A 25,566-nucleotide genomic window follows, 5' to 3' on the forward strand; every position below is an offset into this window, starting at 1 on the left:
TTTTTTTTTTTTAATGAAATAAGACTGATACGTAATCAGGCCAAAAAAATCTTGAGTGAGTGGACTAATAATAGACCACACACACATATATTAATGTTTTTGTATTTTCCTTAATTAATATCACAAGTCATTTAAGTGCATATAACTATTTGGTAAATGTGAGGGTCTAGTTTGTCATGATATTGTTCACAGATTATCTTGGAAATTTCTCCTCATTTGAAGTCATGTTTTAAATAAGTTGAATGACTTATATTTAGATTTTTTGGGGTGTTCCAGTACTATTCATTATTATTATAATTTTAGTCTTTTCATACATTGATATATTTTATCTAGTTCTTTTACTTTGGATAATAACTTATTGATCCCATGAAAAATTTGGAATAGCAACTAGATTCTTTTTCCTTATGTTATTCTAATTAATCATATTATATTCTACTAGAAAATGGTATACTATTATTTTATTTCCAGATGAGGTTGTCAGATCATTATTTTGATAAATTTGTTTTCTTTCTATTCTTTAGTGTTATTCCTCTTTTAAGAGAGTCTGTTGGAATATTAATGCAAAGAACTCCTCCCCTGTTGGAAAATAATCTGCCTCAATGCTATCAGAGGGTAAGTTTTAATCTTCCAAACCATTGGGTTTTATATTGTTTCCAAACTATTAGGGTTTTTAACTTCTACAAATATGGGTAGCATGTGTGTATAATTTTGTATTTCTTCCAAGATAGAATGCTGACCACGACTGCCGTTTATACAAACCAGAATATAATCATTGGAAAATATTGAATTGTACTTAAGAAAATGTGGTAGATATTGTCCTTGTCTAGAAATTGAGCTTTTTTTTTGAAATATAGATATGAATAACAGATGATATAGGCATGTACTCAACATTTATTTTTTAGTTTCCACTTTGTGCCAGTTATTTCTCTAAGGTACTAGGGATGTAAAGGAAAACAAGGCAGACCCTGACTTTGTTTTAAAGGGCTTATTGTTTACTGCGGGAACAGAGGCACTAGTCAGTACATCAATAAATAAAAAAAAAATCAGAGGTAATTGTTAAATAGAAAAAAGATGACATGGTAGGCATAGTCGGCTGCATTAAATTCATGGAGTAAGTCATATTCAGGGAAGTTGAAACCTTGATGATAAGAAGGAGCCAGCCATATAAAAATCCTGGAGAAGAGTATTCCAGGCAAAGAAAAATACTGATGTAAAAGTTCTATGGTTGGAATTAATTTAGTGTGTTTGAAGAAGAGGGAAAAAGCCATTATGACTGAAACATAATAAATAAAAGGAAGAGGAGCTGGAAAGATGGGAGAGAATGGCAGGCAGGAGTCAGATCATATAAAGATTTTTGTCTTACAAGAGGGTTATATTTGATTCTAATTCAATAAGAACCATTAGAAGGCTTCTGGCCAGGAAGCATATCATTAAACTTGTTTGTAAAGATTATTGCTCTTGCTGTTAAACTAGAATACTTTGAATTCTAGGAAGAATGAAAGCAAAGAAAAGCAGTTATAAGCTGTTGTCCTTCCTTCTGGGTTCTTGGCTGAGATGTCCCTATAATAAAAAACAGATTAACAGGAGAAAAACAAACGAAAGTTTGGTTAACATGTATACCATCTGTTTACTTTGGAAAGATACAGAAAAACTGAGTAACTTGCTGAAATGGCTTAAGCCACCTCCTTCAGTAACTAAAGACAAAGTATGTTGGGGCAAAGGAGGGAGCGAGGGGGGTGAAAGGAAAAAGGTCAGTTATGGGAGGTTACCAGAAGTCACAGTAAGCAAAGGTGTATTTGCTATGCATATTTAATTTGCCATCATCTCCTTTAATAATAGAAATTTGATCATCCCCTTCTTCAGCATACAGTGGAGGAGATACTTACAAATGGAGATTTGCCTTTATACATGCAAATATTTCTTTTAAAAGGGCATGCATTCCGGTTTTCAGAGCTTTTCCTTTCCTGCTGTTACTTGAAAATAACAAGTCTGCAAAATAATTCTCATGCAAAAGAGACACATTTTGGGGTGGAAAACTTTGCTCCTTGACAGTGGGGAAAAATTGTGGTTTGGACCACAGTGGTAGCAATGAGATGGAGCTAATTAGATATTTGGAATACATTTTTGAGCTAGATTATATTAGCAAAGGGGAGAGAAAGTGTTGACTGGTAAGTAGATAGATGCTAATGCCCTCTTCGAGCTTGAGTCTGTGTTAATGGAGATTTGAGAATGGAAAATCCTCTCAATTCTGAAAGAGTTCTAGGCACATTGAAATTGAAATGCCCATTGTAACTCTGGAGGAAATATCATTTTAGTAGTTGTGTTAGCACTCAAACCAGGTATCCCACACTGTTAAGGGGTGAATGCACTAACTAATAGCTATCCATGAACAAAGGCAAAGAAAGTAAACTTGTGCAAAAAAAAAATTAATGCAATTGTTGTACAAAGAGAGAAGAAAGGATTTAAAATAATCATTTTCCTGGGCCTCCCCGGTGGCGTGGTTGAGCGCTGGGTTGCGAAGCTGCCCGCAGCCTCTGCAGTGCTGGTTCGATCCCCAGCTGCTCCCCGGCCACCAGAGGAGGGTCCCACATGGCGCATAGACTTCTGCAGCCCGCTGCTCCCCTCAGCAGTGTACTTCGGTCCTTCTGCCTCTTCTGCTCCCCTCTCTGGCTCTGGTGAATTCTCTCACCCTCCCGCGCTTCTGACTGTACCCAGTGCATGTATAAACAAACAAATAAATAGATCTTTAAAAAAAAAGAGAGAGAGAGAGTTCCCCAGTTATTCCCTTAAAAAAAAAAAAAAGAATATGCTAGAGGAGGCAGGCAATAAACGATATCAAGCATGTAAATAAGTAATATAGTGTGTGACACTAGGTACCAAAAAGTAAAACAAAACAGAGAAATATAGAAATGAAAACATGGGTATTTTAGTATAAGAGAAGAAGGGCTTACTAAGAAGATGGCTTGCTTTTTTTTAAGATGTATTTATTTTTTTAAAAGAACTAGGGTACAGGTCAGAGGCGCGGGAGGGTGAGAGGATTCGCCAGAGACAGAGCAGGGAACAGAACAGGCAGAAGGACCGAAGACATTGCTGAGGGGAGCAGCAGACAAGGCAGGAGAAGTCTGCCCCGCCATGTGGGTTGGCTCCCTCGCCAGCCGGGAATCGAACTGTCGCTGCAGAGGCTGTGGACAGCTTCACAGGGCTGCGCTCAACCCACTGCACCACCGGGGAGGCCCCCGAGAAGATGACATTTGAGTAAAACCGAAACCAAGTGAACCATTCAGAAATCTGGACAGAAGGACACTGCAGGCAGAAATAGCATATCCCCTGAGTTAGGAGAGTGCCTGACTTTTCAAGGAATGCTAAGAATGCTGGTGTAACTGAGCAAGAGGGGACAAAGAGGGAGGACTAGGAGATCAGGAGAATAGGTCATAAAGGGCCATGTGACATGGGTCCACTAAGTCATTGTGAGCACACTGGCTTTTATTCAGTAAGATGGGAAGCCACTGGAAAATTTTGAGGGAGTGGTACATCCTAACATAGCAGGGTCTCCCTCAATAGTGAGGGTAAATGAACGAGGTGTCAGAAAGACTGGAAATGAAGTTGACTTCAATGAAGCTGATAGCTAGGCAGATGATGATAAGTGTTTGGCTTCTACTTAATCTCCATCAGAAATATGTCTTGTTAATGTTCACCTAAGCTGTGAAAGATTTAAGGAGCCAGTGGAAAAACTTAGAGACAACCCTCACTTTTCTATTGTTACATGATATGTAGGAGGTTATGTGTTGGACCTTAATTCCTTGGGCCCTGGGGATACAAAGGTCCTTTTGCTTCTGACAGTTACACGTGGTGTAGAATTGTCCTGTCCAAAATAAACCCTCATTAGGAAACATTTATTCCTCTAGCTCATTATTTCAAAGAACTAGTTCTGTGATACTGTGAGTTCTCATTTTCTAAATTTCTGGATCATCAATTTCTCTATTCCTTATTTCTTAAAGTTTGTTGTTCTTTTTCTAGTGTCTTATTTGTATTTATACTTGTTTGCTGGTCAAAATATTTGGAAATGTGAATTTTCCTTTCAGCTGTGCCCTGCAAATTTTGATGTGTTCATTCATGTTTCCCAAACACCCGTCATGGTCCTTGGCACATACTGGCTACTCACTAGGTATTTGCTAGTAAATTCAAATATCCCCCTCCATTTTTTTTAAACTGGACAGTAGAATCCATGTTTGTTGCTGTGTTGCACATATACTTGGGTATTACATTAAATCTGTCCTTTATGTTGTAGGTGCAGCAGTTGCAAGGAGTTTATAATTTGCAAGAACAGCATTTCTGGACCTTATGTTCTGACGTTTATGTTGGGACCTTGAAGTTAGTGGTAGCACCTGATGCTGACGCCAGATGGATTTTAAGCCAAACACACAATATTTTTACTCAGGTATGACTTTTTACTAATTTCTTTTAAGGATCTTTGAATTTGTTACCTGTAAACTTTAAAAATATTTACTATTTAAAAATGTGTGCTATAAGGTAGGCATAAAAGTACTTTTTTTCCCAAGTACAGGGCCAAACTTGGGAGATCCTTATTTTGGCTGGTATTTTTAATGCTCATAGTCCTATTTTCCCATCATTGCACTGATCTGAGTTACTGTGAGAAAAGCTAGATTCTTCCTTACTATACACTTCTTATAAGACATGCTGTTTGATGGCAAAAATTCTAAAATAGCATTTGGAATAAGAATAATGACTTGTCAGTGGCTTTAGCTGGACTAAGTTAATGTTTTTGTGTGATAACAAAGCCATGTTTAACTCCTGTATGACTTAACAGCTCACTGTGCTATTAGATTTCTCTTAATTGTGTATTTGGAATCATAAGTTAGTGCATGCCTGCAACCAAATTATTTCAGTTAATTCTTGCCCCATCAAGAGTTGACATAGTCATGTGATTGATAATCGGAGTAAGGATGATTTTGCTATTCTGTATGTGTCGGGAGAATAAGAACATCATGTCAGTAACATCTAAGGAGGGAGAGAACACAATTTCTTTTTTCAGTCTAGTTTGCTGGAAATATTTGGTGAAAAAATCTAGATGTCAACATGCCTGCCAAAATTATCTACTATTCAGATCTAATGAGGAATCTGATTCCAAACCTTAAAAATCTGTGCTTAAAAACTGACATGTGCCTCCTGGTGTGATGTAACAAAAAGTATATAACGTGGCCTGAGTGGTACCTTGCCAGAAGTGGATTATGTGGATCTCAGCGTTAACAAACAACCAGACAAATCCAGCTTGTCAAAACTTGTACAGGGCTGTTACCCTGGATTGTTGTAAAGTGTCAGTGTCACTTTTCAAACCTCTCTCCAGCTCTGTGTCATACACTGCACCCACTGGGCTATTTACTTTTCTGTGTGAGACAAAATCCTACTCTAATGTAAAGATCAATTCAGTTGTTAACTTTTTCTCTGCAAATGTGTATATGCTTACACATCATTTATGTGCTTGAGAGACTTGGACAACAAACCATAATATGCAGTTTAGTTAAATTCAGAACCTTAGCATAGATCAAATGTTTCTTCCTCTCTGATAAATAGAAATGTAGGATTAGGGTCCTTTAGGAGTAATTAATGAGGTAATCTTATGTAGGTGATAGCTAGAGTTAATACTACCAAAGTAATAAGTACTAGGACTACTTACTTAATCCAGAACTTTTAAGAATTAGGCTTCTCAATTAATACTATAATAACTGCAATCATAATGACTTTCATAGTGAAGCTTGCAACTTCTTCACATATGTCTGAATCTGCACAGCTCTTCTTTATTCTAGAAGCAAAATGAAAGCTCAGCTGACAATAACCTTGCTTTTCTCTGCTGTTTTTGTTAGATCTTATTCTCTCCTCAAACCTCAAGTTTTCTCCTGCTTATATATCCTTCCACCCTGATGGTTCAAGCTTCTGTTGACCTCTAGGATACCCCATGATCTCCTAGACTGTAGCACTTAGTCATAGTTTTCCTGCTGAGAAGGAATGTAGTTTCTTGGTTTAGAAATGCACAAAGCAGCTGGTCTGTGCTTAGGAATTGCTGAAGTTGTAATTGAAGTTGTGGAGAGAGGTTCTTCTGGTAACCCTAGAAATCTTGGCTTTTAAAATGGCTGAACTTGAAAGTTTATTCAGCTGCTGCTTTGGTTTTGGAAACTGTATTTGGTTTTTGAAAATTTTAAGCTCTGACAAATATTTTAAACCTGTTTTATCAGTTAAGATCAAGCCAACTTGATTTCATGCCTTGCCAGAGACTACGCACTCTTTGTACTTTGCTGTGAAGATGGTTAAACCCATTTTTTTACCCCCGAGGGAGAGGTTATGTTATAGGACAGCCCCAATATTGAACGGGTTGCCTGGCTGTGGGTCCTCACCCGCGCGCTTAAAAGGGACTTATGAATACTCCACTGCAGGCACACACAAAAGGTTAATAAAAGGTTTATTTACAAGGAAAAAGGAAATAAGGAAAATGTACAACTCAGGGAGAAAATAGGGAAATAAAGTCTTTAATGCGTCCTACCTGATCCACCGACCTGGAAACCCAAAGTCACTCCCAGAGCTGGCCAGATGCTGCGAGCTGGCGGAGAGCAAAATGGGGGAAACCCCCCCCAAGCCCACGTGTCTGGCTTTATACCAACCTGGCTGCTTAACCCCACCCTCAGGTCCCAGCCACCTTCCCTTTGGTGGTGATGGGATTTGGAGTTCCCAGTGTCTTTGGCTTTGGCCTGGGGTGGGGGTGGAGTCCACAAAGCCTGTATGGAATTAGCTTTAGGACATCCTTTTCCCCCTAACAGTTACTCTACTGAAGTCTTTCATTCCAAACATTGAATGATTTAAAATTGTTTTGTCATCTTTTATTTTTGGTTCTGACATAAGCAAAAGTGAAATGTTTTATCAATATAGTTTCCTTTTCTGTTTATCCTAGTAATGTGTATCTATATAAGTAAATCCCAGACCCTGCAGTAACATTTTCATTTCATAAAATAACACTTAAATTTAAAATTTTTTAAGTTGCATCTTATTCATAGATTCTACTTATTGAAGTTATTAAACTGAAATTGTTTAATTTTTTTAGAAAAAATTGTGCTTATGTTTTAGGTATATTTATCAAGCAACTGTAAACATTGGTGGCCTTAGTTCCAAAAGGCAAAAAGGGTTTTCTCATTAGTAAGCTATACTTTCTGGTTTTATGACCATTTTAAGTATCTAATAATTGATTTTTAAAAAAATTAGTTTTGGTTAAAAATTTGTTCATGTTGAAGTATATGTGAGGATAACTTTGAAGAGATCAACAAAAACTTGAAAATTATAATTTTCTATTTTGTTTATAAAATTGTAAACTTTGTCACTATTTTAGAACTGTGCACTAGGAATGTCTTTTTTAATTCTCACTTTCCATAGTTAGTAGTTACGCTTTAATGGTCAATGCAGTTAACTTCCTATGCATAAATATAAAACAGTGCATGTGGAAGGATTTCTGTTGGCATGAAAAAATCTTCTCTCACAGATTTCTACCTCTTGCATTAAGAAATGAGTTATTTGGCAATTTTGATGAATTAGAAAACACAGTTTTTATGTTTGGCATATGAACAGGAAGAGGGAGTGGGATAGTGGATTAGGAAGGCCATTTAATACTGTGTGTTTCTTGTTTAAAACTGGAGGATATCTGTTAATTTTTTATAGTTTACTTCACAATTATAACTATAACCTTAAACTTTTAAAATACATTTTTTGTTAAAAGTATTGTTTGAAGAAAAATACAGACTGTGCTTGGTGTTCATTACCCTCCTGATCCCATAAACCACAAAAGACAGTTAAAGGCTAATACGTAATATTTGCTCCTCCTTTCATACTTTTCTGCCTATTTCTGTTATTAAGGCTTAAAGCCCCAGATATCTCCTTCAGCTTTTGGTGCTCCATTTTCTAGCCTCACAAGATGAGTTGACACTAATACCAAGGAAGGAACCAGAAAACCTCCTCACAAGCCCAAGTGGGAGTTTCCCCAAATTTCAGAAACTTCTCCTGTGTTCAGAATCCTTCCTGTCTCTTACCACATACCTCATCCAACCTAACATCTTCTGGCAGGTGAGAGGAGAGAGTAGGTAGGAGAAGGTATTTGCCCCTTTCTTGGTAGCTTTCTGATTTTCCGCGCATTCCATTTGCTTTTCCTTTTTGTAAGGGACTTAAATCTTTTATAAGTATTGATTTTACTTGTGTGCTCTGGAATAGTTTCTTACCAGTATTTCCAATTCCTTTGGTGATGTCCATCACCTCATGTGGAGGTTGAGATGAACATAGAATGTGACCAACAAATTTCTAGGGTTATTGTTTTTATTTAATACACAGTTAAATGTTTGTTGGTTGGTTGCTAGTTGTGGAAATAATAACAGCAGCAACTGGCCTTTGTTGAATGCCCACCAGGTTGTAAGGGACCTATCCCATCAACCCATCTGCACAAGACAAGTACGATTATACTCTGTTTACAGAAAAAGGAACTGGGAACAGTATTGTTCTCCACACATGATATTGTCGTACCCACTTGCTGTTTCACTTACTTAATTCTCACATGGAAGAGTCAAATTGTTTTTCAAGACTTCATTTAAGAACGAAGATTAATATTATATATCCTTAGTTAAAAACTGAAACAGCAATTTTTTTTAATCTTTGAGAAATTAGTAGAAAATACAAACTATAATTTTCTATAGCCATGTTTATTTTTCTAAATTTTTTACTTTTGATTTGTTTTCCTTTGCACAACAATGAATATTTATTGGGGATATTTTAAGTCAGTAGTCCAGGTTAACACTTATTTTCATAGAAGCTTATCTGTTTAACTAAATTGTCTTTTCAGTTTTAAAAAGTGTTGATTATGGTTTGTACATTATTCTCAGTATGAATATTATATGTTTTTTGCATTCTAAGGACAATCCCTCAGCCAGTTCTGATTCTTGGTAGATATATGATAGAACCAAGTGGTAGATATATGATAGAACCAAGCACTGTTTTGATGTGCTGGAGTATTTGTCATGTTTTTGTGGTATGAATAAACTATATAGACAACCTAGTTTTCATTTAGGGAGTAGGTGACTTTCCACAGGATTCCTTGGAAATTCTACTTTGAAGGAAATTGAAAAGAGAAAATAGGAAACTCGAAAATTTGAAGCTGTCCCCATCAGGACAGATGGGTGAAGCAAAATGACTTTTTCTGCTATTAGTCTGAGCTTTTATGTAAAGCTGTAGCCCCTGGGGGGGGGGGGGGGGAGATATCAGCTTGAGTAATTAACTCATGATTATGCAAGGATCAATTTACCTAGCCTTTTTGTTTTTCCTTTCTTTTTTATTGCCTTGGGCTACTTCATTTCTCATTACCGTCTTCACTGTAGTAGAGGTAAAATGGCAGAGATAATAGCTTTTTTTTTGCCCATTTTACTTCTATGTATTTGCTAAAAGAGAAAGAAATTAAGATAATTCATTTAGGCAATAGTTGTTTTTTCTTAAGGTTAGACATACAACATTTTAAAGAATTCTTAAGTATAGTTATTTTAAGAGCTGACTGGATTGAGTAAACAAAACATAATTGCAATCAATCACGATAATTTCTTTTAATAGCTTTTTGTAGCATATGCAATTCTTATTCCCATGCTCCTTATAATTGTCCCTGGTATGTAGCAAGGATTTATTAAATATTTGTCAAATATTGGATGAATATATAATAATTTTGTGAGAAAGTAAGGTTGGTGTTCATCAGCAGTTTTAAAATGAGAAAAAATGGATTTGGCTTTAATTTTTAGCACAAAGTCTTGCAAATACTAAGTTCTCTTCTTTCATAAAGAGAAGGTGCTATTAAATGCATTTCCCATGCATTTAAAGAGAGTTTTAATTTTGCCACAGCAAGGATTTTTTTTTTCTTCAATGAGGCAAAGAACCTAAAAAGTTTCCTGTTTTGGTAAGCTCTTAGAGCATATTCAGAGTTTTATTCCATTAGAATAGTTTCTAACTCTTCCTAAGCATTCATTAGTGCTGGGCCAGGGTCCTTCTACTTAGCATTAGGAAAAAAATGCCATGCTAGAAATAACTGCAAGAAGTAGTGTTCATATTTTATCTCCCACTCTGGTTTTTCCTTTCCATTAAATATTCTAATTTACCTTTCATTCTAAGGTATCGACAAGAAAACACTTCTTGTAACTAATGCTTTTATTTTTTAATAGTTTTTATTTGAAAGAAGGAAATTATAACATTTCAATTTAACCAATGAATATGTATTATTCACTTACATTGTGCTGAGTAGTACTTGAGATTCTGGTAATTTGTGTTAGAATTATAAAATGTCTTCATCCAGCTTCCACCAATTAATCCCCCAGATTTTTTTTTTTTTTTAAGATTTATTTAATGTATACAAGCACTGGGTACAGTCAGAAGCACAGGAGGGTGAGAGAATTCACCAGAGCCAGAGCGGGGAACAGAAGAGGCAGACAGACGAAACACACTGCTGAGGGGAGCAGCGGGCGGCAGGAGAGGTCTGAGCGCCATGTGGGACCCTCCTCTGGTGGCCGGGGAGCAGCTGGGGATCGAACCGGCCATGCAGAGGCTGCGGGCAGCTTCGCAACCTAGCGCTCAACCGCTGCGCCACCAGGAGGCCCTCCCCCAGATTTTTTTAATGGTCAGTAATAGATTTCAAGTGAAGAGCTTTTATTTTGGATACACATTAGGAAAGGGGCAGCAACTATCCTGAGCCACACTCTAGCCTGAGAGCTGTGGGGTTCCTGGTTTTACGGGATTGGTAACCAAGGCAGGCTTGTGGGGGAGGGGGTGGGCAGAGTCACAGTGTATTTTAGCCTGGGCTACACTGGAGCCCAGTGGGTTACTTGTTTTTCTTTCATCAAATGTCTCATTAGCACCTTAAGTCTCCACCCAGGGGTGGGTATTTTAGCATGCTAATGAGTCCTCAGTGATGTCTGTGACAGCTTTCTGCTTTTGAGTCTGGTCAGCCATCAGGTTTCTGCTGGTTCTGGAGCCATTGCTGGAACGCAGGAAGTCTCTGGAGGGTGGAAGGCCTGTTTTTAACTTGTGCTTTTGTGTTTGGCTGAAATCTGTTCTCCTGAGGGCCTCAATAACAGGAAGGTTAGGCAAGCAAGTCTAGGTCCCAAGTCTAGATCCCTGTTACAGCAGGGTGTGGAGGGATGCAGAAATGCTTTAACTTAGAATTACATTATGATGGGAGAACATAATATAGCAACACAGCAAAATACTGTTATATCAGAAGGTCTGAAATGTTATGGAGAGGAAGAACAGAGTAGGGAGATGGTGAGTGCTGAGGCAGTTTCCATATATCTACCTGCCTACCTACCTATATATCTCTCATCATCTGACATACTACATTGTAGGGTAAATGAAGATAGTCAGACTTTTATGCCATTGGGCTCTGTGTCTATCACCTGCAACCTTGATCTTGTTAACACAGAGGGCACTGGCGTGTGGGGCACCTGTGCCTGACTCTGGACACCTGAGCATGGCAGTGTGTACATGCGCAAGTGTGTGCACCTTAGCCTAGAGATCAGGGATATAAGGGTGGCGCTGCTACTCAGAGATGGCTACGAGGGATATAAGGGTGGCGCTGCTACTCAGAGATGGGAGTGCGGCTACGAGAGGAGGAATGACGGCTACGAAAGGAAGAGGCCACGAGAGAATGCCAGAGAGAGTGTAGAGAAAGCATAAAGATATACTGGGGCTTAAGTTGCTGGCTCCCTGGTGGCGCAAGGGGTTAAGCACTGCACTATGAAGCAATCCGCAGCCTCTGCAGCACGAGTTTGATCCCCAGCCGGCCAGGGAGCTACCCACATGGTGCAGCCGACCTCTCCTGACTCGCCTGCCGCTCCCCTCAGCAGTGTATTTCAGTAGATCCACCGGTTCTGCTCCCCACTCCATCTCTGGTGAATCCTCTCACTCTCTCTCTCTCTCTCACACACACACACACATGCACACACACGCATCTCTGGTCTGGTCTGTACCTCAGCTCTTGTATGCATAAATAAATAAATCTTTAAAAAAAAAAAAAAACTGTGAAAATGATGCCAAGGTCTCCAAAATTCTCCTTCAAACTGCTAGAACCAACCATGAACATACCCAGCCTGGGATGGTTGCAAAGCATTTACTTACTTACTTGTTTATCATCTCCCCTCAAAATAGCATATAAACTCCATAAGGGCAAGGATATTTTTAACCTATTTGGTTCCCTCTTGTGTTCTCAGCAGAGTGGCCCCCAAAATACAATAAATGCCCAGAAAGTACTTGTTGTGTCAATCAATTGAATGCATTTAGATAGGGTGATCAGTGTAGGCCTCATTGATGTCTGAGTAGAGAAGGAATATGTTGTTTGACTGTCTCCAGAGACATTGTACCAGGCAGAAGGGCAGGTCTGACTGAAGCAGAGTGAAAAGGAGAGGAATAAGAGTGAGATCAGAGGGGTAATCAAGGACCAAATCTAGAGCGGATTTGTAGGTCATTTAAGAACTTGGCTTTGTAAGGGTTAAAGAAGGTAAACTGTTGTGGGGTTTGAGTAATGGAGTGGCATCTCTCCAGTTGCTCCACTGAAAACAGACCAAAGGAAGGCAAAGATAGAGATACTGGTAGCTTCGGTCAGGTGGTAGCAATGGACCAGGTAATATAACGTGGTCAGATTCTGGGTTTGCATTATGTGAAGATAAAACAAACAGGTTTTTTGTTTTCTTAAAGATTTATTTATTTATTTATTTATTTATTTATTTATTTATTTATTTATGCAAGCACTGGGTACAGTCAGAAGCGCGGGAGGGTGAGAGAATTCACCAGAGCCAGAGCCGGGAGCAGAACAGGCAGACTGACGAAATACACTGCTGAGGGGAGCAGCAGGTGCAGCAGGAGAGGTCTGTTGAACCATGTGGGACCCTCACTGGTGGCCAGGAATAAAACCGGTGCTGAACAGGCTGCAGGCAGCTTCGCAGCCCAATGCTCAACCGCTGCGCCACTGGGGAGGCCCTAAAACAAACAGGTTTTGCTAATGGGTTGGGTGTGAGAGAAAGAAGGCTGTTTTAAGTTGCAACATTAAAGATGATACTGAGCTGTAGAAAACAGAATGGATGGGCTTAAGGGGGGGTGGGAGGCTAGTGTTCAGTTTGGCTGAGTTGTGATGCTTGTCAGACATCCAAGTGGAGCTGGTCAAGTAAATGGTGGGTGAGTGATAAATATAGCAACGCATCTGTGGACATAGAAATGTGTGTGTGTATAGATATACTGAAAGTCTCGCTGCTAGATGAGCTCATCTAAAGAGCAAGTGTAGAAAAGGATCTGAGAACTGAGCCTTTGGGTGTACAAAGATGGGGAGGAAAAGGGGAGGAAGAACCAGCAAAGGACTCGAGCAAGATTGTTAAGTAAAAAGGCAACCAGTGAGTTTTATCTGAAATCCAAGAGGGGAGAAAATGTTTCAGTAGGAGGGAGTGATCTCTTGTGTCCTTGTTGGTAAATTAAGTATTAAAATGAGGACTGATTATTGAGCCTTGGTCTGGGCGACTTGGAAGTGACCTTAACAGACATCTTTGGGAAGTGGTAGGTGGCAAAAGTTGGCATTGGAATGGGTTCAAGAGAAAAGAGAGACAGCAAATAAGAAAACTTGATAACCAAGGAGAGATGGGAGCAATTTTAAGAGCAGTGTCTTTGAGTAGCAAGTTCATATCTAAAATTGAAAGGGTTGGAGTGTAAGAAAGTTACCAATAGATATTTAAGTGTTTACTAGCCTTTTATCACAGGAGGGTTTAGACTGGGTATGATTTTAGTAGCAAAGCACTGTGGCGCTTTCTAGCAGGGTAATGGTAGATGGCTCACCTCATTTTTCTAAATATCACTTGGACAAAGTATGTGATTGGTAGCATGACTGGCTTCTGTAATGGTACATGAAGTATCTTTTGGAACTTATGGATATACTTGTTTCTAAAATAAAATTACTAGTGCTTTCTGATGAGAAATGGAGATTTCCCAGAAGTAGAATAGAAAAATAATTTCTGCCTCTCTCCAAAGAATGAGATTTTTTTCTTTCTATTTTTTTGAAACATATAGTCTGTTATTGACTTTATTGGTTTCTAATTTTTCTTTTTTTAAACTTTTCAGGCTGGAGTGAGACAGCTTTATGTACAGATTGACTTCGCAGCCATGTAATGAATAAAGAGAAATTATGCTTTTTGGGGGACCTAATTTTTCTGGTACTGTACAATCCAAAACATTGTACCCAGCTTTTTAAAATAGAGAAATCATCACTACAACTCCCTAGTACCAAGTAGACCAGGTAGAGTCAGCCATTTGTACTCTGCCAGGACCTCACAACTAAGGGATCAGAATTAACAGGATCTTTCCTGGACTTCCGGCCTTGTCTTTTGTACACTTCCCTTCAAATCCTTTTCATTTCTGAGCTTTTATTCCAGGGTGTTGTTTTTTCCTTTTTTTTTTTCCATTTTAAATGTGCCCTCACTCCCATCCCTCATCCTCGCCAGCAAGAAATTCAAATTGTAGGTTTCCGATCACCTGGAATGTCTTCAGTGAAACTGCTGGAAACCACTACTTTCATTCCCACAAAACCAGTGTTATTCGAAAAAAATACACCAGAAATCTGTTTTATATGTAATGTCACAGTTTGTTGACGTTCTTCAGTATAATCATATGTTTGTAAAATTGTTTGTACCTTGCAAACTTATGAACCAAACCATATTGGGTTTTCAAAGTGCCTTTGTATCAGAAAATGTATGTGCCAGCATAGAATTCTACCATCACAGGTAATATGTGTTTTGTTTTTTTTTAATGGATATTCTGTAATCTGTAAAAAATAAGACTCTTGTTAGTAATGTATACAGGTTGTCTTTCATGTACTTCCAGCCTAGGGTTAGAGATGTGAAATTTTTCCTTTTATCAAAAATAAAATGTGTTATTTTGCTTTTGAAATCAGATTCAACTTTCACATTTTAGACTTTGTGGACTGTGCATTCAAACCTTTGCAAATGCATCTGTTATAAAGACAGTCGACTTCCTTAAATCATCCACTAAATTCCAAATTTCTATAAAGCCTAGTGTGTCTGTGAAAAGCGTTTCTCCTTGCTGTTTTTATGGATTTTATTAATAGAAAGAAAAAGCAGTGTAGACGAAAGGCAGAAATAGTTGTGACAATGTTATTTTTCTTTTTTATTCTTCAAAATGCCATGTCATGCAATTTGTTTTTCTGTGCAAGTATTGCACAAATACATTTGCTTTCAGGAATCCTAAAGCAATCTTTTCATTGAATTCAAACTATTGAAGTTACGGAACAAATGTGGTAATATGGAACTCTTCTAACACAGGTATCTTAGAAATTAATAAGTTGATTTCTAGGTTCTTGTGTATTTGAAAAATAAAATTGCAATTTGAGATGACAAATGTTTTGAACATTCTACTCAAATGTTCTTGATGTTTTACAAAGAAATATTGATCTGCATAAACATCTCCCCATTGTACTTCATTTCATCACTGTGTATATTCCCTTTTAACTTTAAGAAAATGAAACTGTTGGGGAAAAACCCTGCAGTATGGAAATGATTGTTTAGAATGTAGGTTAATCATAAGCACCCTTTCACTGACAGGGCAGAAATCACTGTTAATTTCAAGCTATCTATTTCCCGACTTCCAACCTGCAATTTATGTACACCATATAAGGAAACTAGACCACTTTATGCTTTTCTAAACTCTTGCAGATTGTAGCGAACTGTGAACGTTCTTCTTTTTGCAGATTAAGTAGTGTTTTCAGAAGATTTCTACTTACTGCCAGACAATTCTAAAACTGAGAATTCCCATAATAAAATTTACTTAAATAAATGAAACAAGTGTTGAGATATTTCAGGAGGAAAGTATAAAAAAATTACAAGTCCTGATAATGGTATTGTTTTTTCCTTATAAGTATAATAAGTCATTTGGGAGTTTGCAACCACTACCAAGCCTGATAGAACCCTGGAAATTTGGCATGTTAGGGAAAACAGCAGGTTAAGATGAAGGCAGGGATTTTGAATGTGTGCCTTTAAAAGCTAATTATGTGTAATATTACTGATGTTTCGTGTGGAAATAGTATTTGCACTGGCCTGTAAAGTTCAACAATGCAGTTTGAAGATCCAGTTCAGCCTTTCACTGAGCAGCCCTCCATTCAAAGTGAAGCTTTTGTCAAAAGATGCATCACTTTATCTTTGTATTCTCAAAACATAAGGGCATGAGTGTGTTTTTGTAGCATGTATAGAGTACTTGGCTGATGGAACTCTAATTTTGTCACTGTTATAGGAGATTGCTAATTTATATCATTTAGCAGGTTGGCATTAACATTTATGCTTTAGTTAAATGTTCTTAATTAAGCCTGTGTCTGCAGCAGTAAAAAATTGGAGAAAAATGTTACTTTTTTTCTCACTCTTAGGATATACTTTTGTTACATTCAAGTTCTTGGCACAAATGTACTGCTAAAACACATGGTTTCAATGAGAAATACTATGTGATTATTGCTATAAAATAAATCTAGAATGTCCCTACTGGTCTAACTTGTCAAAAAAAAAAAGTATAATTTTGCTCATATTTTAAAAAATAAAATATTCTCTGGAGAACACATTTCTTATTGCTCAGGGTAAGTTTACCTTGCCAAGTAAATTTCCCCAAAGAGAAATATATCTATTTATTTGTGTGTTTTTAAGTCTGGATTTTATGAATCAAGATGAAAGGGCTTAAAATATGTACAGCTTCCTTATTTTGCTGCCTCTCTGTGTACCTTTATGAAAGACAGTGTCTAGTTAATCTATAGCTCAGTGTTACTTTGTCATTTGCATAAGCATGAGTGGTAACATGTTACTGGCATTGTGATTTTCCTTCTTTTAAGAATACTTCAGCATTTTTCAAAGCCTACACTTACAAACCAGTTACCAAAATACTGTGACTTTGTGTATCCTTGGAAAGCAGCTAAATCATTGATTCCAAATCAGCTGGTCATAGTTCTATAATGTCTTATCTACTTAGAATAAGCCATTTTATAGTGATTGTTAATGTGGTAGCATCCTGTTATATAATAGTGGGCTTTAAGAACAAAAATATTTCCTTGCCTAACATAGAATTTTACATCTAAGGAGACTGCTTTACATCAAAGCAGTTTTGTTCTACCTCTCATTTTACTGATGAGAAAATTGAAGTCCAGAAAAGCTGTCATTTACTCAAGGTCACCGAGATAATTAGTGGCAGAGCCAAAATTAGAATCCAGATCTTCTGAATCCAAGTGGAAAGTTCTTTCTACTCTACTATGTTGCCTCTCCCATGTAGTATTTGCCTTTCTGTAAATGTGACAAAAAGCATTTGTAAATAAAGGACAGCTGACCTCCATTTTTGGTATACTAAGGCACTTTACAAATGGATTTTTATTGCCTCATTTTTCATATCTAATTATGAGGCTTAGCATATTCCATAATCTTTATGGAAGATATAATTTTTATACTCTTTTTTTTTACATTTTACCCTTGTGAAAAGTTCCTGTTTTTTTTTTTTTTTTAATGATGACTTCTGTGCATTGAATACTTATAACTTGAGTTTTTTTTTTTTCTGTTAATTGCCCAAGGCTAAATCCAATTTACGGATTGCATAGTTTCTTTATTTTGTTTAAATTCTGTGAACAAGTACTTTTTTAGAAACCAGGCTAATTCACAGGTCATACCATTTCAGTTTTGCTACTGTAGTTTTCAGTCACTGGAGAATTTTTTCGTTTTTAAGATTATCTGCAGAGCCATGTAAAATTGGGCATTAAGTGTTAAAAAGAACAAATCTTTTAATTCAGCAGAGTAAAATTTGAAGTCTTTACAGAATCCCAGATGCTAAAAAGTGCGACTTTCAGTTTTTCATAAGAGCATTACCTTGAGAAAGTAAACTTTTTTCTTTGTCATAATTTTTAAAACAAATTATTTTCCAATTTACAAGAAGTTTGGCAAAAAAGGAAATTATTTCTTTGAAAAGCATTCATTAAGAGTTCCTTCAATGGAAGATTGTTTCAAAATCCGATTCCCCTCAAAGCCTTTGTGATCCAGATCTCTACCATAGACTCAAGATTAAATACAATGACGAATTACGTATCAAGAAAGTATTTGCAGAGTAGTTCCATGTAAAGGCCAAGTAAATGTAATTCTTTTTGATGAGGGCATCTTTGGTTTCTGTTGAACATTTCCTAATTCCAAATTACATGGAAAAATGGGGTTTATTAACCTTTATTAAGTATGTGCCAGGCTTTGTATGACCTTTTTCATGTTACCACATTTAAAATCCTCCTTATTTCTATAAAGAATTTTGCATGATTTTATAATTGACAAGGCATTTTCAAACACATTTTCTCTTCTGGTTTTCCTTTTATCCTTTTGAAGAAGGAACTTCTAACCCTATTTAAGAGATGATGACACTGATGGGAGAGAATTTAAATGATTTGCCTAGGGGAGAGCCAGCAGTAGAGCACAGACTTAATCTAGCACATTTTTTGAGGACTGTTCTGTTTTATAAGTCATTCTACAATGATTTAAAGCTCTGATAAGTTGTAGCCAATTCGCCTGTAACATCAGTGAATGATCACCATGACAGAATTGATATGGGAGAACAGTTTTTTTTCAGTGCTCTTTATGCTTATTTCCTACCTTTACCCTTTGAACTTAAATTGTGCAAGCTAAAAAGAGCAATCAGACTCCTAATGCACTTTTTTTTTTAAGTAGCAAGTTTTATTAATACAGAGTCTCAAGCTGCTTAAAAGGGACTGACTCAAACGATAGAGAAACAACTCCTGGCCAAAAGATAGTAACTAAGTTTATTAAGGAGTTGTCTTCTAAGAAATAAAAATAATTTTATGCTATATGAGAGATTATAGGATTTGACTGACATAGATACTTTTGCAAAAGGAAGAAGTCTGTACTTAATGTCTGACTGAACTCTTACCGTGACTGAAGATATAATTTTGATCATGATGTTATCAAGATTGTTTAAAAAAAAAAGTATTTGTTTCATGCATTCCCTTATCCTAAAATAGCATGAATTTATATTACATGCTTGACAAATGTTTGGTTAACTATTGAGTAAATATTATAGTTAGTAGTGGATACAAACATAAGCGTTGGGGACAGGTAAAACCAATAATTTGCAGTTTGTTACAGAAGACATCTCAGCTTTTCTTTGGCATTTTTGCACAAATAGGGGACTTTTTGGTTTGTCTTTCTTTTCATGTAGCCCTGTGAGCTAGTCATTCATTTTAATACAGGAACAGTGGAGGTATAGAGATGCTTGCATGTTGGACAGGATTTTGGCAGAGCTGGGTCTGTGGGACCTGGTCACTTGAACTTTTATATTCTGTATAGCTCAGTAAGGAACCACATTATCTCCTATTTCTATGGAAAATTGCCATACTCATATTACTTTAAAGGCCTCTGTATAACATGTCTTGTCATTGAACCCCAGATAATTGTCATCTTAAGCCCACAGTTATTTCTTGAAGGTGCTTCTATTAAAAAAAAAAAAAAAAACCACTATCTGTAAGTGATTTAAAATATCCCAGGATAGTTTGCTTTTTTTCTTTTTCCCCTCTAAATACTACATGTTAGTGGAACTTTGCTATATTTATTGACTTATATTTTATCTTTACATTGCTGCTGCCACTGTAAAACTTTTCCCATTTTATTAGTGGAGGACAAAAGCTTGATTTTGAATTTTAACATTTGAATTGTGTTTATAATGCATCATTTAGCTTCACTGAAGATTCTATAATTAGCTAGATATATCCTTTTAAGAGTTCACCAAGTAATCCATTTCTTCAGGTAATAACATCAAATTCAGTGACATTTCTGCCTGAGTGATATTTTGCCCCAACATTTGTAAGTTTGACCAATAAACAGAATGAATCTTTAATATCAGAAATACTGTGAATGAAAATTGCCAAATGACTTAGTATATTCTAACATCACTACAACACTTTACCTCCCTGTCTTTAATGGTTTCTAATAATATGACCAAGTTGAATTGAGCTTGATTCCTTTGAAGAAGATTGTGGAGAAGGCTGGGTTGGAATGTCAAATTCCAAAGACTGTTATAAGTTGGTTTGAAAATGCTAAGTGAAAAATTATGATTTGCCTAAGTAAAATACAACAAATCCATATGTATATTTCACTTTTTTCTACTTGAAAACATGTATATATTTTGTTTAATCTCAGATGTATTTAAAAGAGTAAAAAACAATTGTATCAAAATTCTTCAATAAAATTTCTGTTTAAAATTTTTTACTTGAATGTGTCTGTAACTTTGATGTGTTGAAAAAAGACCGTGAGCTTGACAGTTATTGGAGTAGATTCTAAAGGATTTACGAAGGAAAGGGAAAGAACGATATTCAAGGGCAGAAAACAGCAAAATTCATCAGAATAGCAGAGATGCTAGAAGGTTAGTAATAACACTGTCTAGCTTCTCACTGTAGCTTTTATTATTTTACCTCATGAACACATCTCAATGAATTTATTTTCAGATACTTCCGTTGATTAATGGAAGTAACCAATCCCAAACTGCTCTCTCAACTCATTCTCTGATGACTTCAGTTTATAGGAAATGAAGACAGACAGCATCTGACACAAGCCTCCTTTATCGTTCTACCTTTTCCCCTTTTATCAGAAGCAATTCTTTAAAATAACAGCTACAAAACCCGAGATCCCACTCCCCCACCTTCTCAAACATATTCTTACCTCTTGTCTATGAACACTTGCCACACAATAAAAGCTTTATTCCCGGTGTCTATCGTCAGACACTATGTATGTGGTGTACGTGTGCTGCTTCCACCTCTTTTCAAACCATTTCCATAGATCCTAGTAATAGGCTTTACTCTTCTCTGTTTCTTAGAAGTTAATAATCAAAGGCCACCAATGGCTTCTTATCAATATAGGACAGAACTACCAGCATCTCAAATGCAACAGAGAGAAAATATATTTATCTTCCGTATTCAAATCTCTTCTCAACTACTAATTGCTGTCAGAGTTCTTTACAAACTTACTAGAAATCTAAACGGTGCCTTTGCTACTTCTATTTCCTGAATCCCCTTTCACAAAAGTCCTTTTCTTTATTCTTGGAAATCTTGAAAGTTTACCTTTTCCCACTGTCCTTTTTTTCCACGACTTCATTGTTGCCTGAATGCAGATTGACTTTGAGGAAATGTCTGGCTTTCCCTCTAGTCCATTCCCAGAGCTAGCCACCTTCCTTTCAACACCCCACCACCAATCCTAGCCCCACCCCCTACCAAAATAATTCAGACCTTCAGCAGGAAGTACAAGGAATTTCTGCTGAATCAGACTTTTGCCCAGGCCTTTTCAAAACATTTCCCTTACACAGGTTTCCTGACTACCTTCTGTTGGCCCTTCTGCATATTGGTCTTTGACCTGCTAGATCTGGAGCACCTGCAAGGTCCTCCCTGCCTTTCCTGTGTTCTCTGGAGTTAGCCTGTGGCCTGATTGAAGTCTACAGTGACCTATCGTCACCCCTTTCCAGAAGCCTTTCTGTTTACATATAGATTGAAGCCAGTTATATCCTATACCTCCTCCTTACCCAGTCTTACCTTACCTAGAGTTTTGCTTCCTTCTCCCCACAAGCCACCCTGTGGTAAATAAACTGATAGAATAAGTAAACTCCTCAATTTCTACTTTTAGTTCTCCAGCTCAGGAATCTTGAATAGCTTAATGAGCTCTAGGGCTCATCAAAGACACAGTCCTCTGAACAACTTTAGAATCTCATGTTTTTTCTCCTCTCACTCAATCTCATTATCCATGCTGTGGCACTAGGTAAACTTTTCATTAAGCTCGACTAGAGAAACAGCAGAATGGGGAGGAGCAAGCAGGTCCAATAGATAGATGCAGATAGAATGACAGCAATTTAGCATTTTCATTTTATAAAAACAGAATCGTATTCTAATGAGATTCTAGTTCATTCAAACATCTGCCAGCTCATTTAACTACTTCCAGGCTTAAAATTAATCTACCATGAAGTTCAGACTTAGCACATGCTACCAACATTTAATTGTACAATTCAGCATTAACTGCTAAATTCTTAAAATGAAGAGGACTAAAATGATAACAGTAAGATAATACTCAAATGCATTATGTCTGGCATAGTTTTATGTAATTTATCTTTTTAAATGCTGAATTAGCTTTTAATATGAAGTTTAGCTCCTCTTTGAAAAATGGTTCTGTGTAGATTGTTAAAGTGAAGTATATTCTTTTTGTTTTTTTTTTTTAAGTATTTATTTATTTATCTAACTATCTATTTATTTATTTATTTATACAAGCACTGGGTACAGTCAGAAGCGCGGGAGGGCGAGAGAATTCACCAGAGCCAGAGTGGGGAGCAGAGCAGGCAGAAGGACCGAAGTACACTGCTGAGGGGAGCAGCGGGCTGCAGGAGAGGTCTGTGCGCCATGTGGGACCCTCCTCCGGTGGCCGGGGAGCGGCCGGGGATCGAACCGGCGCTGCAGAGGCTGCGGGCAGCCTCGCAACCCAGCGCTCAACCGCTGTGCCAACGGGGAGGCCCGAAGTATATTTTTTTTGTAGGACAGTCACTGCTAAAGCCAAAGGATTAAAAACAAAACAATACAATAAAATACCAACTCTAAAGTGTTTTCCAAATACAGACTAGTATTTTAAAAAGGGCGACGCTGCGTAAGTAAATTTAGTAAATAGGAAATTCAAATGCACATCTAAGGCATAGTTTCATAGCAATTAGAACTCTGCCATTAGGCTTAAACTTTTGAAAATACTACAACCACTTCTAAAATTATAAATAAAATAACATCTGTCTGATTTGCCATCATCAAGCCACTAAGTTAGCTCAGACTTATTCAACTTCATAGGGATTATCTTTCCTGTGTGTTCATCATACTACTTCTCCTTAATACTTTGTACACAAGTCATATTATTTTGTACAGAACCTCAGAGCAAGGCAAAGTTACTGCATTTGTAGTCATATTAATTGGAGCCAATTTCCCACTGACTTCCAACATGGAGAGGTAAAGATGTATCCCTGAAATTTATATAACATGGTAATCAATAAAATTTTGTTAAAAAAAATACTGTACTATGAAGTGTTGACAAAGAACAATGGGGACTGTTATAATGTTGGTGGGAATTCTAAATGATACTTCAGAAATCATCTTGGCAGTTTATTAAAAATTTTATTTATATTTACCATATGGCCCGTTGATCTACTCTAGAGAAATAAACCTTATGTTCACACAAAAATCTGTATGTGAATGTTTAAAAAACTATACCAAATGCTAGAAGGGAACAGCCATTCGTGATTGGATAAACAAACTGTAGTGTATCTATATAACCAATAGTGACTGGATAAACATCTATAGTTTATCTATACAAAAGAACACTGCTACTATTTATAATAGCCAAGATACATAAGCAAACCAAGTGCCCAACAGTGGATGATTGGATAAAGATGGGATATTAAAATGAACATGGATGGACTAAATAAGTCAGAAGGAGAAAGAAATAATACAGAATTTCACTCACTGGGGGAATAGAAAGAAACAAAAAAAGAAACCCCAAACTTAGAGTCTGTTAACAAAATGGTGGTTACCTGAGCCAAAGAGTCAGGGGACTAAGCTAGAGGGGCCAAATAATTGGTGGCAGGTGGTGACGGACATTTAGAAGTGATTGTAGAGTGACATACAGGCTCTAAGCCTGTGCTACTCAATAAAAAAAAATTGTCAGTGGTCTCTTAACAGCATGAAAAATGAAATTTTTATACTTGATTTTTTATGCTTTTCATTACATTAAATTCCTTGTCCTTAGTTTCTACATAAATCCGCAAATGTAGGCAGTCTTTATTATTCATATGTTGTCATTCTAGGGATTTGTTGCAAAGCCCAAAGTGCTGATCAAATCCTTCTGACTTGCTGAGATTCAAACTTAAAGCTTGCAATGAAGAGCAATAATCTCTGCTCAGCTTTTCCAGCCTTCCAGCTATTTGATTTTCCACTAACTTTGTTTCAAGTTTTCCCTTCAGATGCACACTGTGGGAGTTAGCCAAAGATTTAAGGTATTACATGTCTCCATGCCACCTTCATTTCTAGAATTTCATCCTTCATTTCCTCTAGCAGCCCCCCAATTCCTCTAATACCTCAAACACGTCAGACTAACTCTTGACTTTTAGACATCTCTTGCGAGTCAGCCTGGGGAATGCTCTGAGGGGAAAAGTCATATTAGCAAGTTCTCAGATTGCTTTGGCTTGGTTACTTCCCAGTGCTTTTGGACAGATATTTATTATGTTTTTTCCCCACAGTTTATAATTGGGAGGGTTTGTACATTACAAGCTATTCCACTACTACTAAATCTGGAAGTCCTTCATTTTATAAATCTTAAATGCTTGGTTTAATGACTAAGAAGGAAACAATGCAGAACCACTACTTAAATGCCCTTAGGTCTCCTTTTGTGTCCAAGAGATTGAACATGGAATGTTTCATATATATTTAAATATCCTTTATCTCAAATGAAATTAAATGTGTCAAACTAATCTCGTTAACTGATGCTTCCAGGAAATAGGGAAATACTTGTTCAACAAATTTACTGAACAAAGATAAGTTGATTAGACCTTGGAAATACTCACTGAGATCTACTAAACTCACCTGTAGCAAAGTTCTTTCTGTTATGAACTAACATTATAAAATGCCAGGGTCATGAAACATAACAAATGAAGTGTTATTTAGAACTAGTAAGAAGAATGTGATGACTTGTATACACATATATATATGTTAACTAAGTAGGATGAAAAATCTTGAGTAATCTGTTGTCTTCAAGTTTAAATTTTTTTAAATTGTGTAATCAGCAAGTTTTGTACTTATCAGCTTGAATGTGAAAATGCTATTTAAAAACAAATGGTAACTGTATATGGCTGATGGAATATTCATAATTCAACAATTATATAACCTCCTAAATACAGCAGATCATGAGCCACATAATTAGGATGTCAGTCCAATAAAACAAGGAAATTCAGAAGAACATCATTTGATGGCATGTGCTCAGGGGAGCTTCAAGAGCTCCTAGGGGGTGCGGGGGTGGGACTTACTCCTCCCACCACGTAGATTCACATTCATACTTTCTGCTGCCTGAGCAACCCATCTTGCAGTCAAGAAGGTTCCTGACTTTTTTTTTACAAAGAATAGTTTCACCTTACATAAACTGGTTTCATAAGCAAAAATTGCTTTTTCACAACTCTGTCTAGGGATGTCTGTTTACAAGTTCTCTAGCTTGACATGTCTCAAATGTGTTCTTCCTGAAAGACAGCCAGAAGAGCAGCAGCAACTGAATGTATCCCAGGGAAAAACTCTGCGACCAGAAAACAAAGAATTGCTGAGTCAACATCTTCTTGGTCACTTATTTTATACTTATTTAGTAAACCAAAAAACCCCATGCATTTGTTATACAAATATGTCTGTGCATACACAGAAGGAAATGT

General features: G+C 36.9%; 1 protein-coding gene across 1 annotated transcript in view; it reads left to right on the forward strand.

The window, feature by feature from the left end:
* The window catches only part of SLC30A7 (solute carrier family 30 member 7), a gene marked incomplete at both ends in the record, with an annotated part of 57,626 nt that extends 43,403 nt beyond the window's left edge, over positions 1-14,223 (forward strand). Inside the window, 3 exons of the mRNA XM_084242097.1 lie at positions 522-612; positions 4,289-4,438; positions 14,176-14,223. Coding sequence (XP_084098223.1) covers positions 522-612; positions 4,289-4,438; positions 14,176-14,223 — 289 coding nt within the window. The remainder of the gene's footprint in view (positions 1-521; positions 613-4,288; positions 4,439-14,175) is intronic.
* Positions 14,224-25,566: the final 11,343 nt, after the last annotated feature.

The sequence above is a fragment of the Talpa europaea genome (genome assembly GCF_964194135.1).
Source record: "Talpa europaea genome assembly, chromosome: 9".
NCBI lineage: Eukaryota > Metazoa > Chordata > Mammalia > Eulipotyphla > Talpidae > Talpa > Talpa europaea.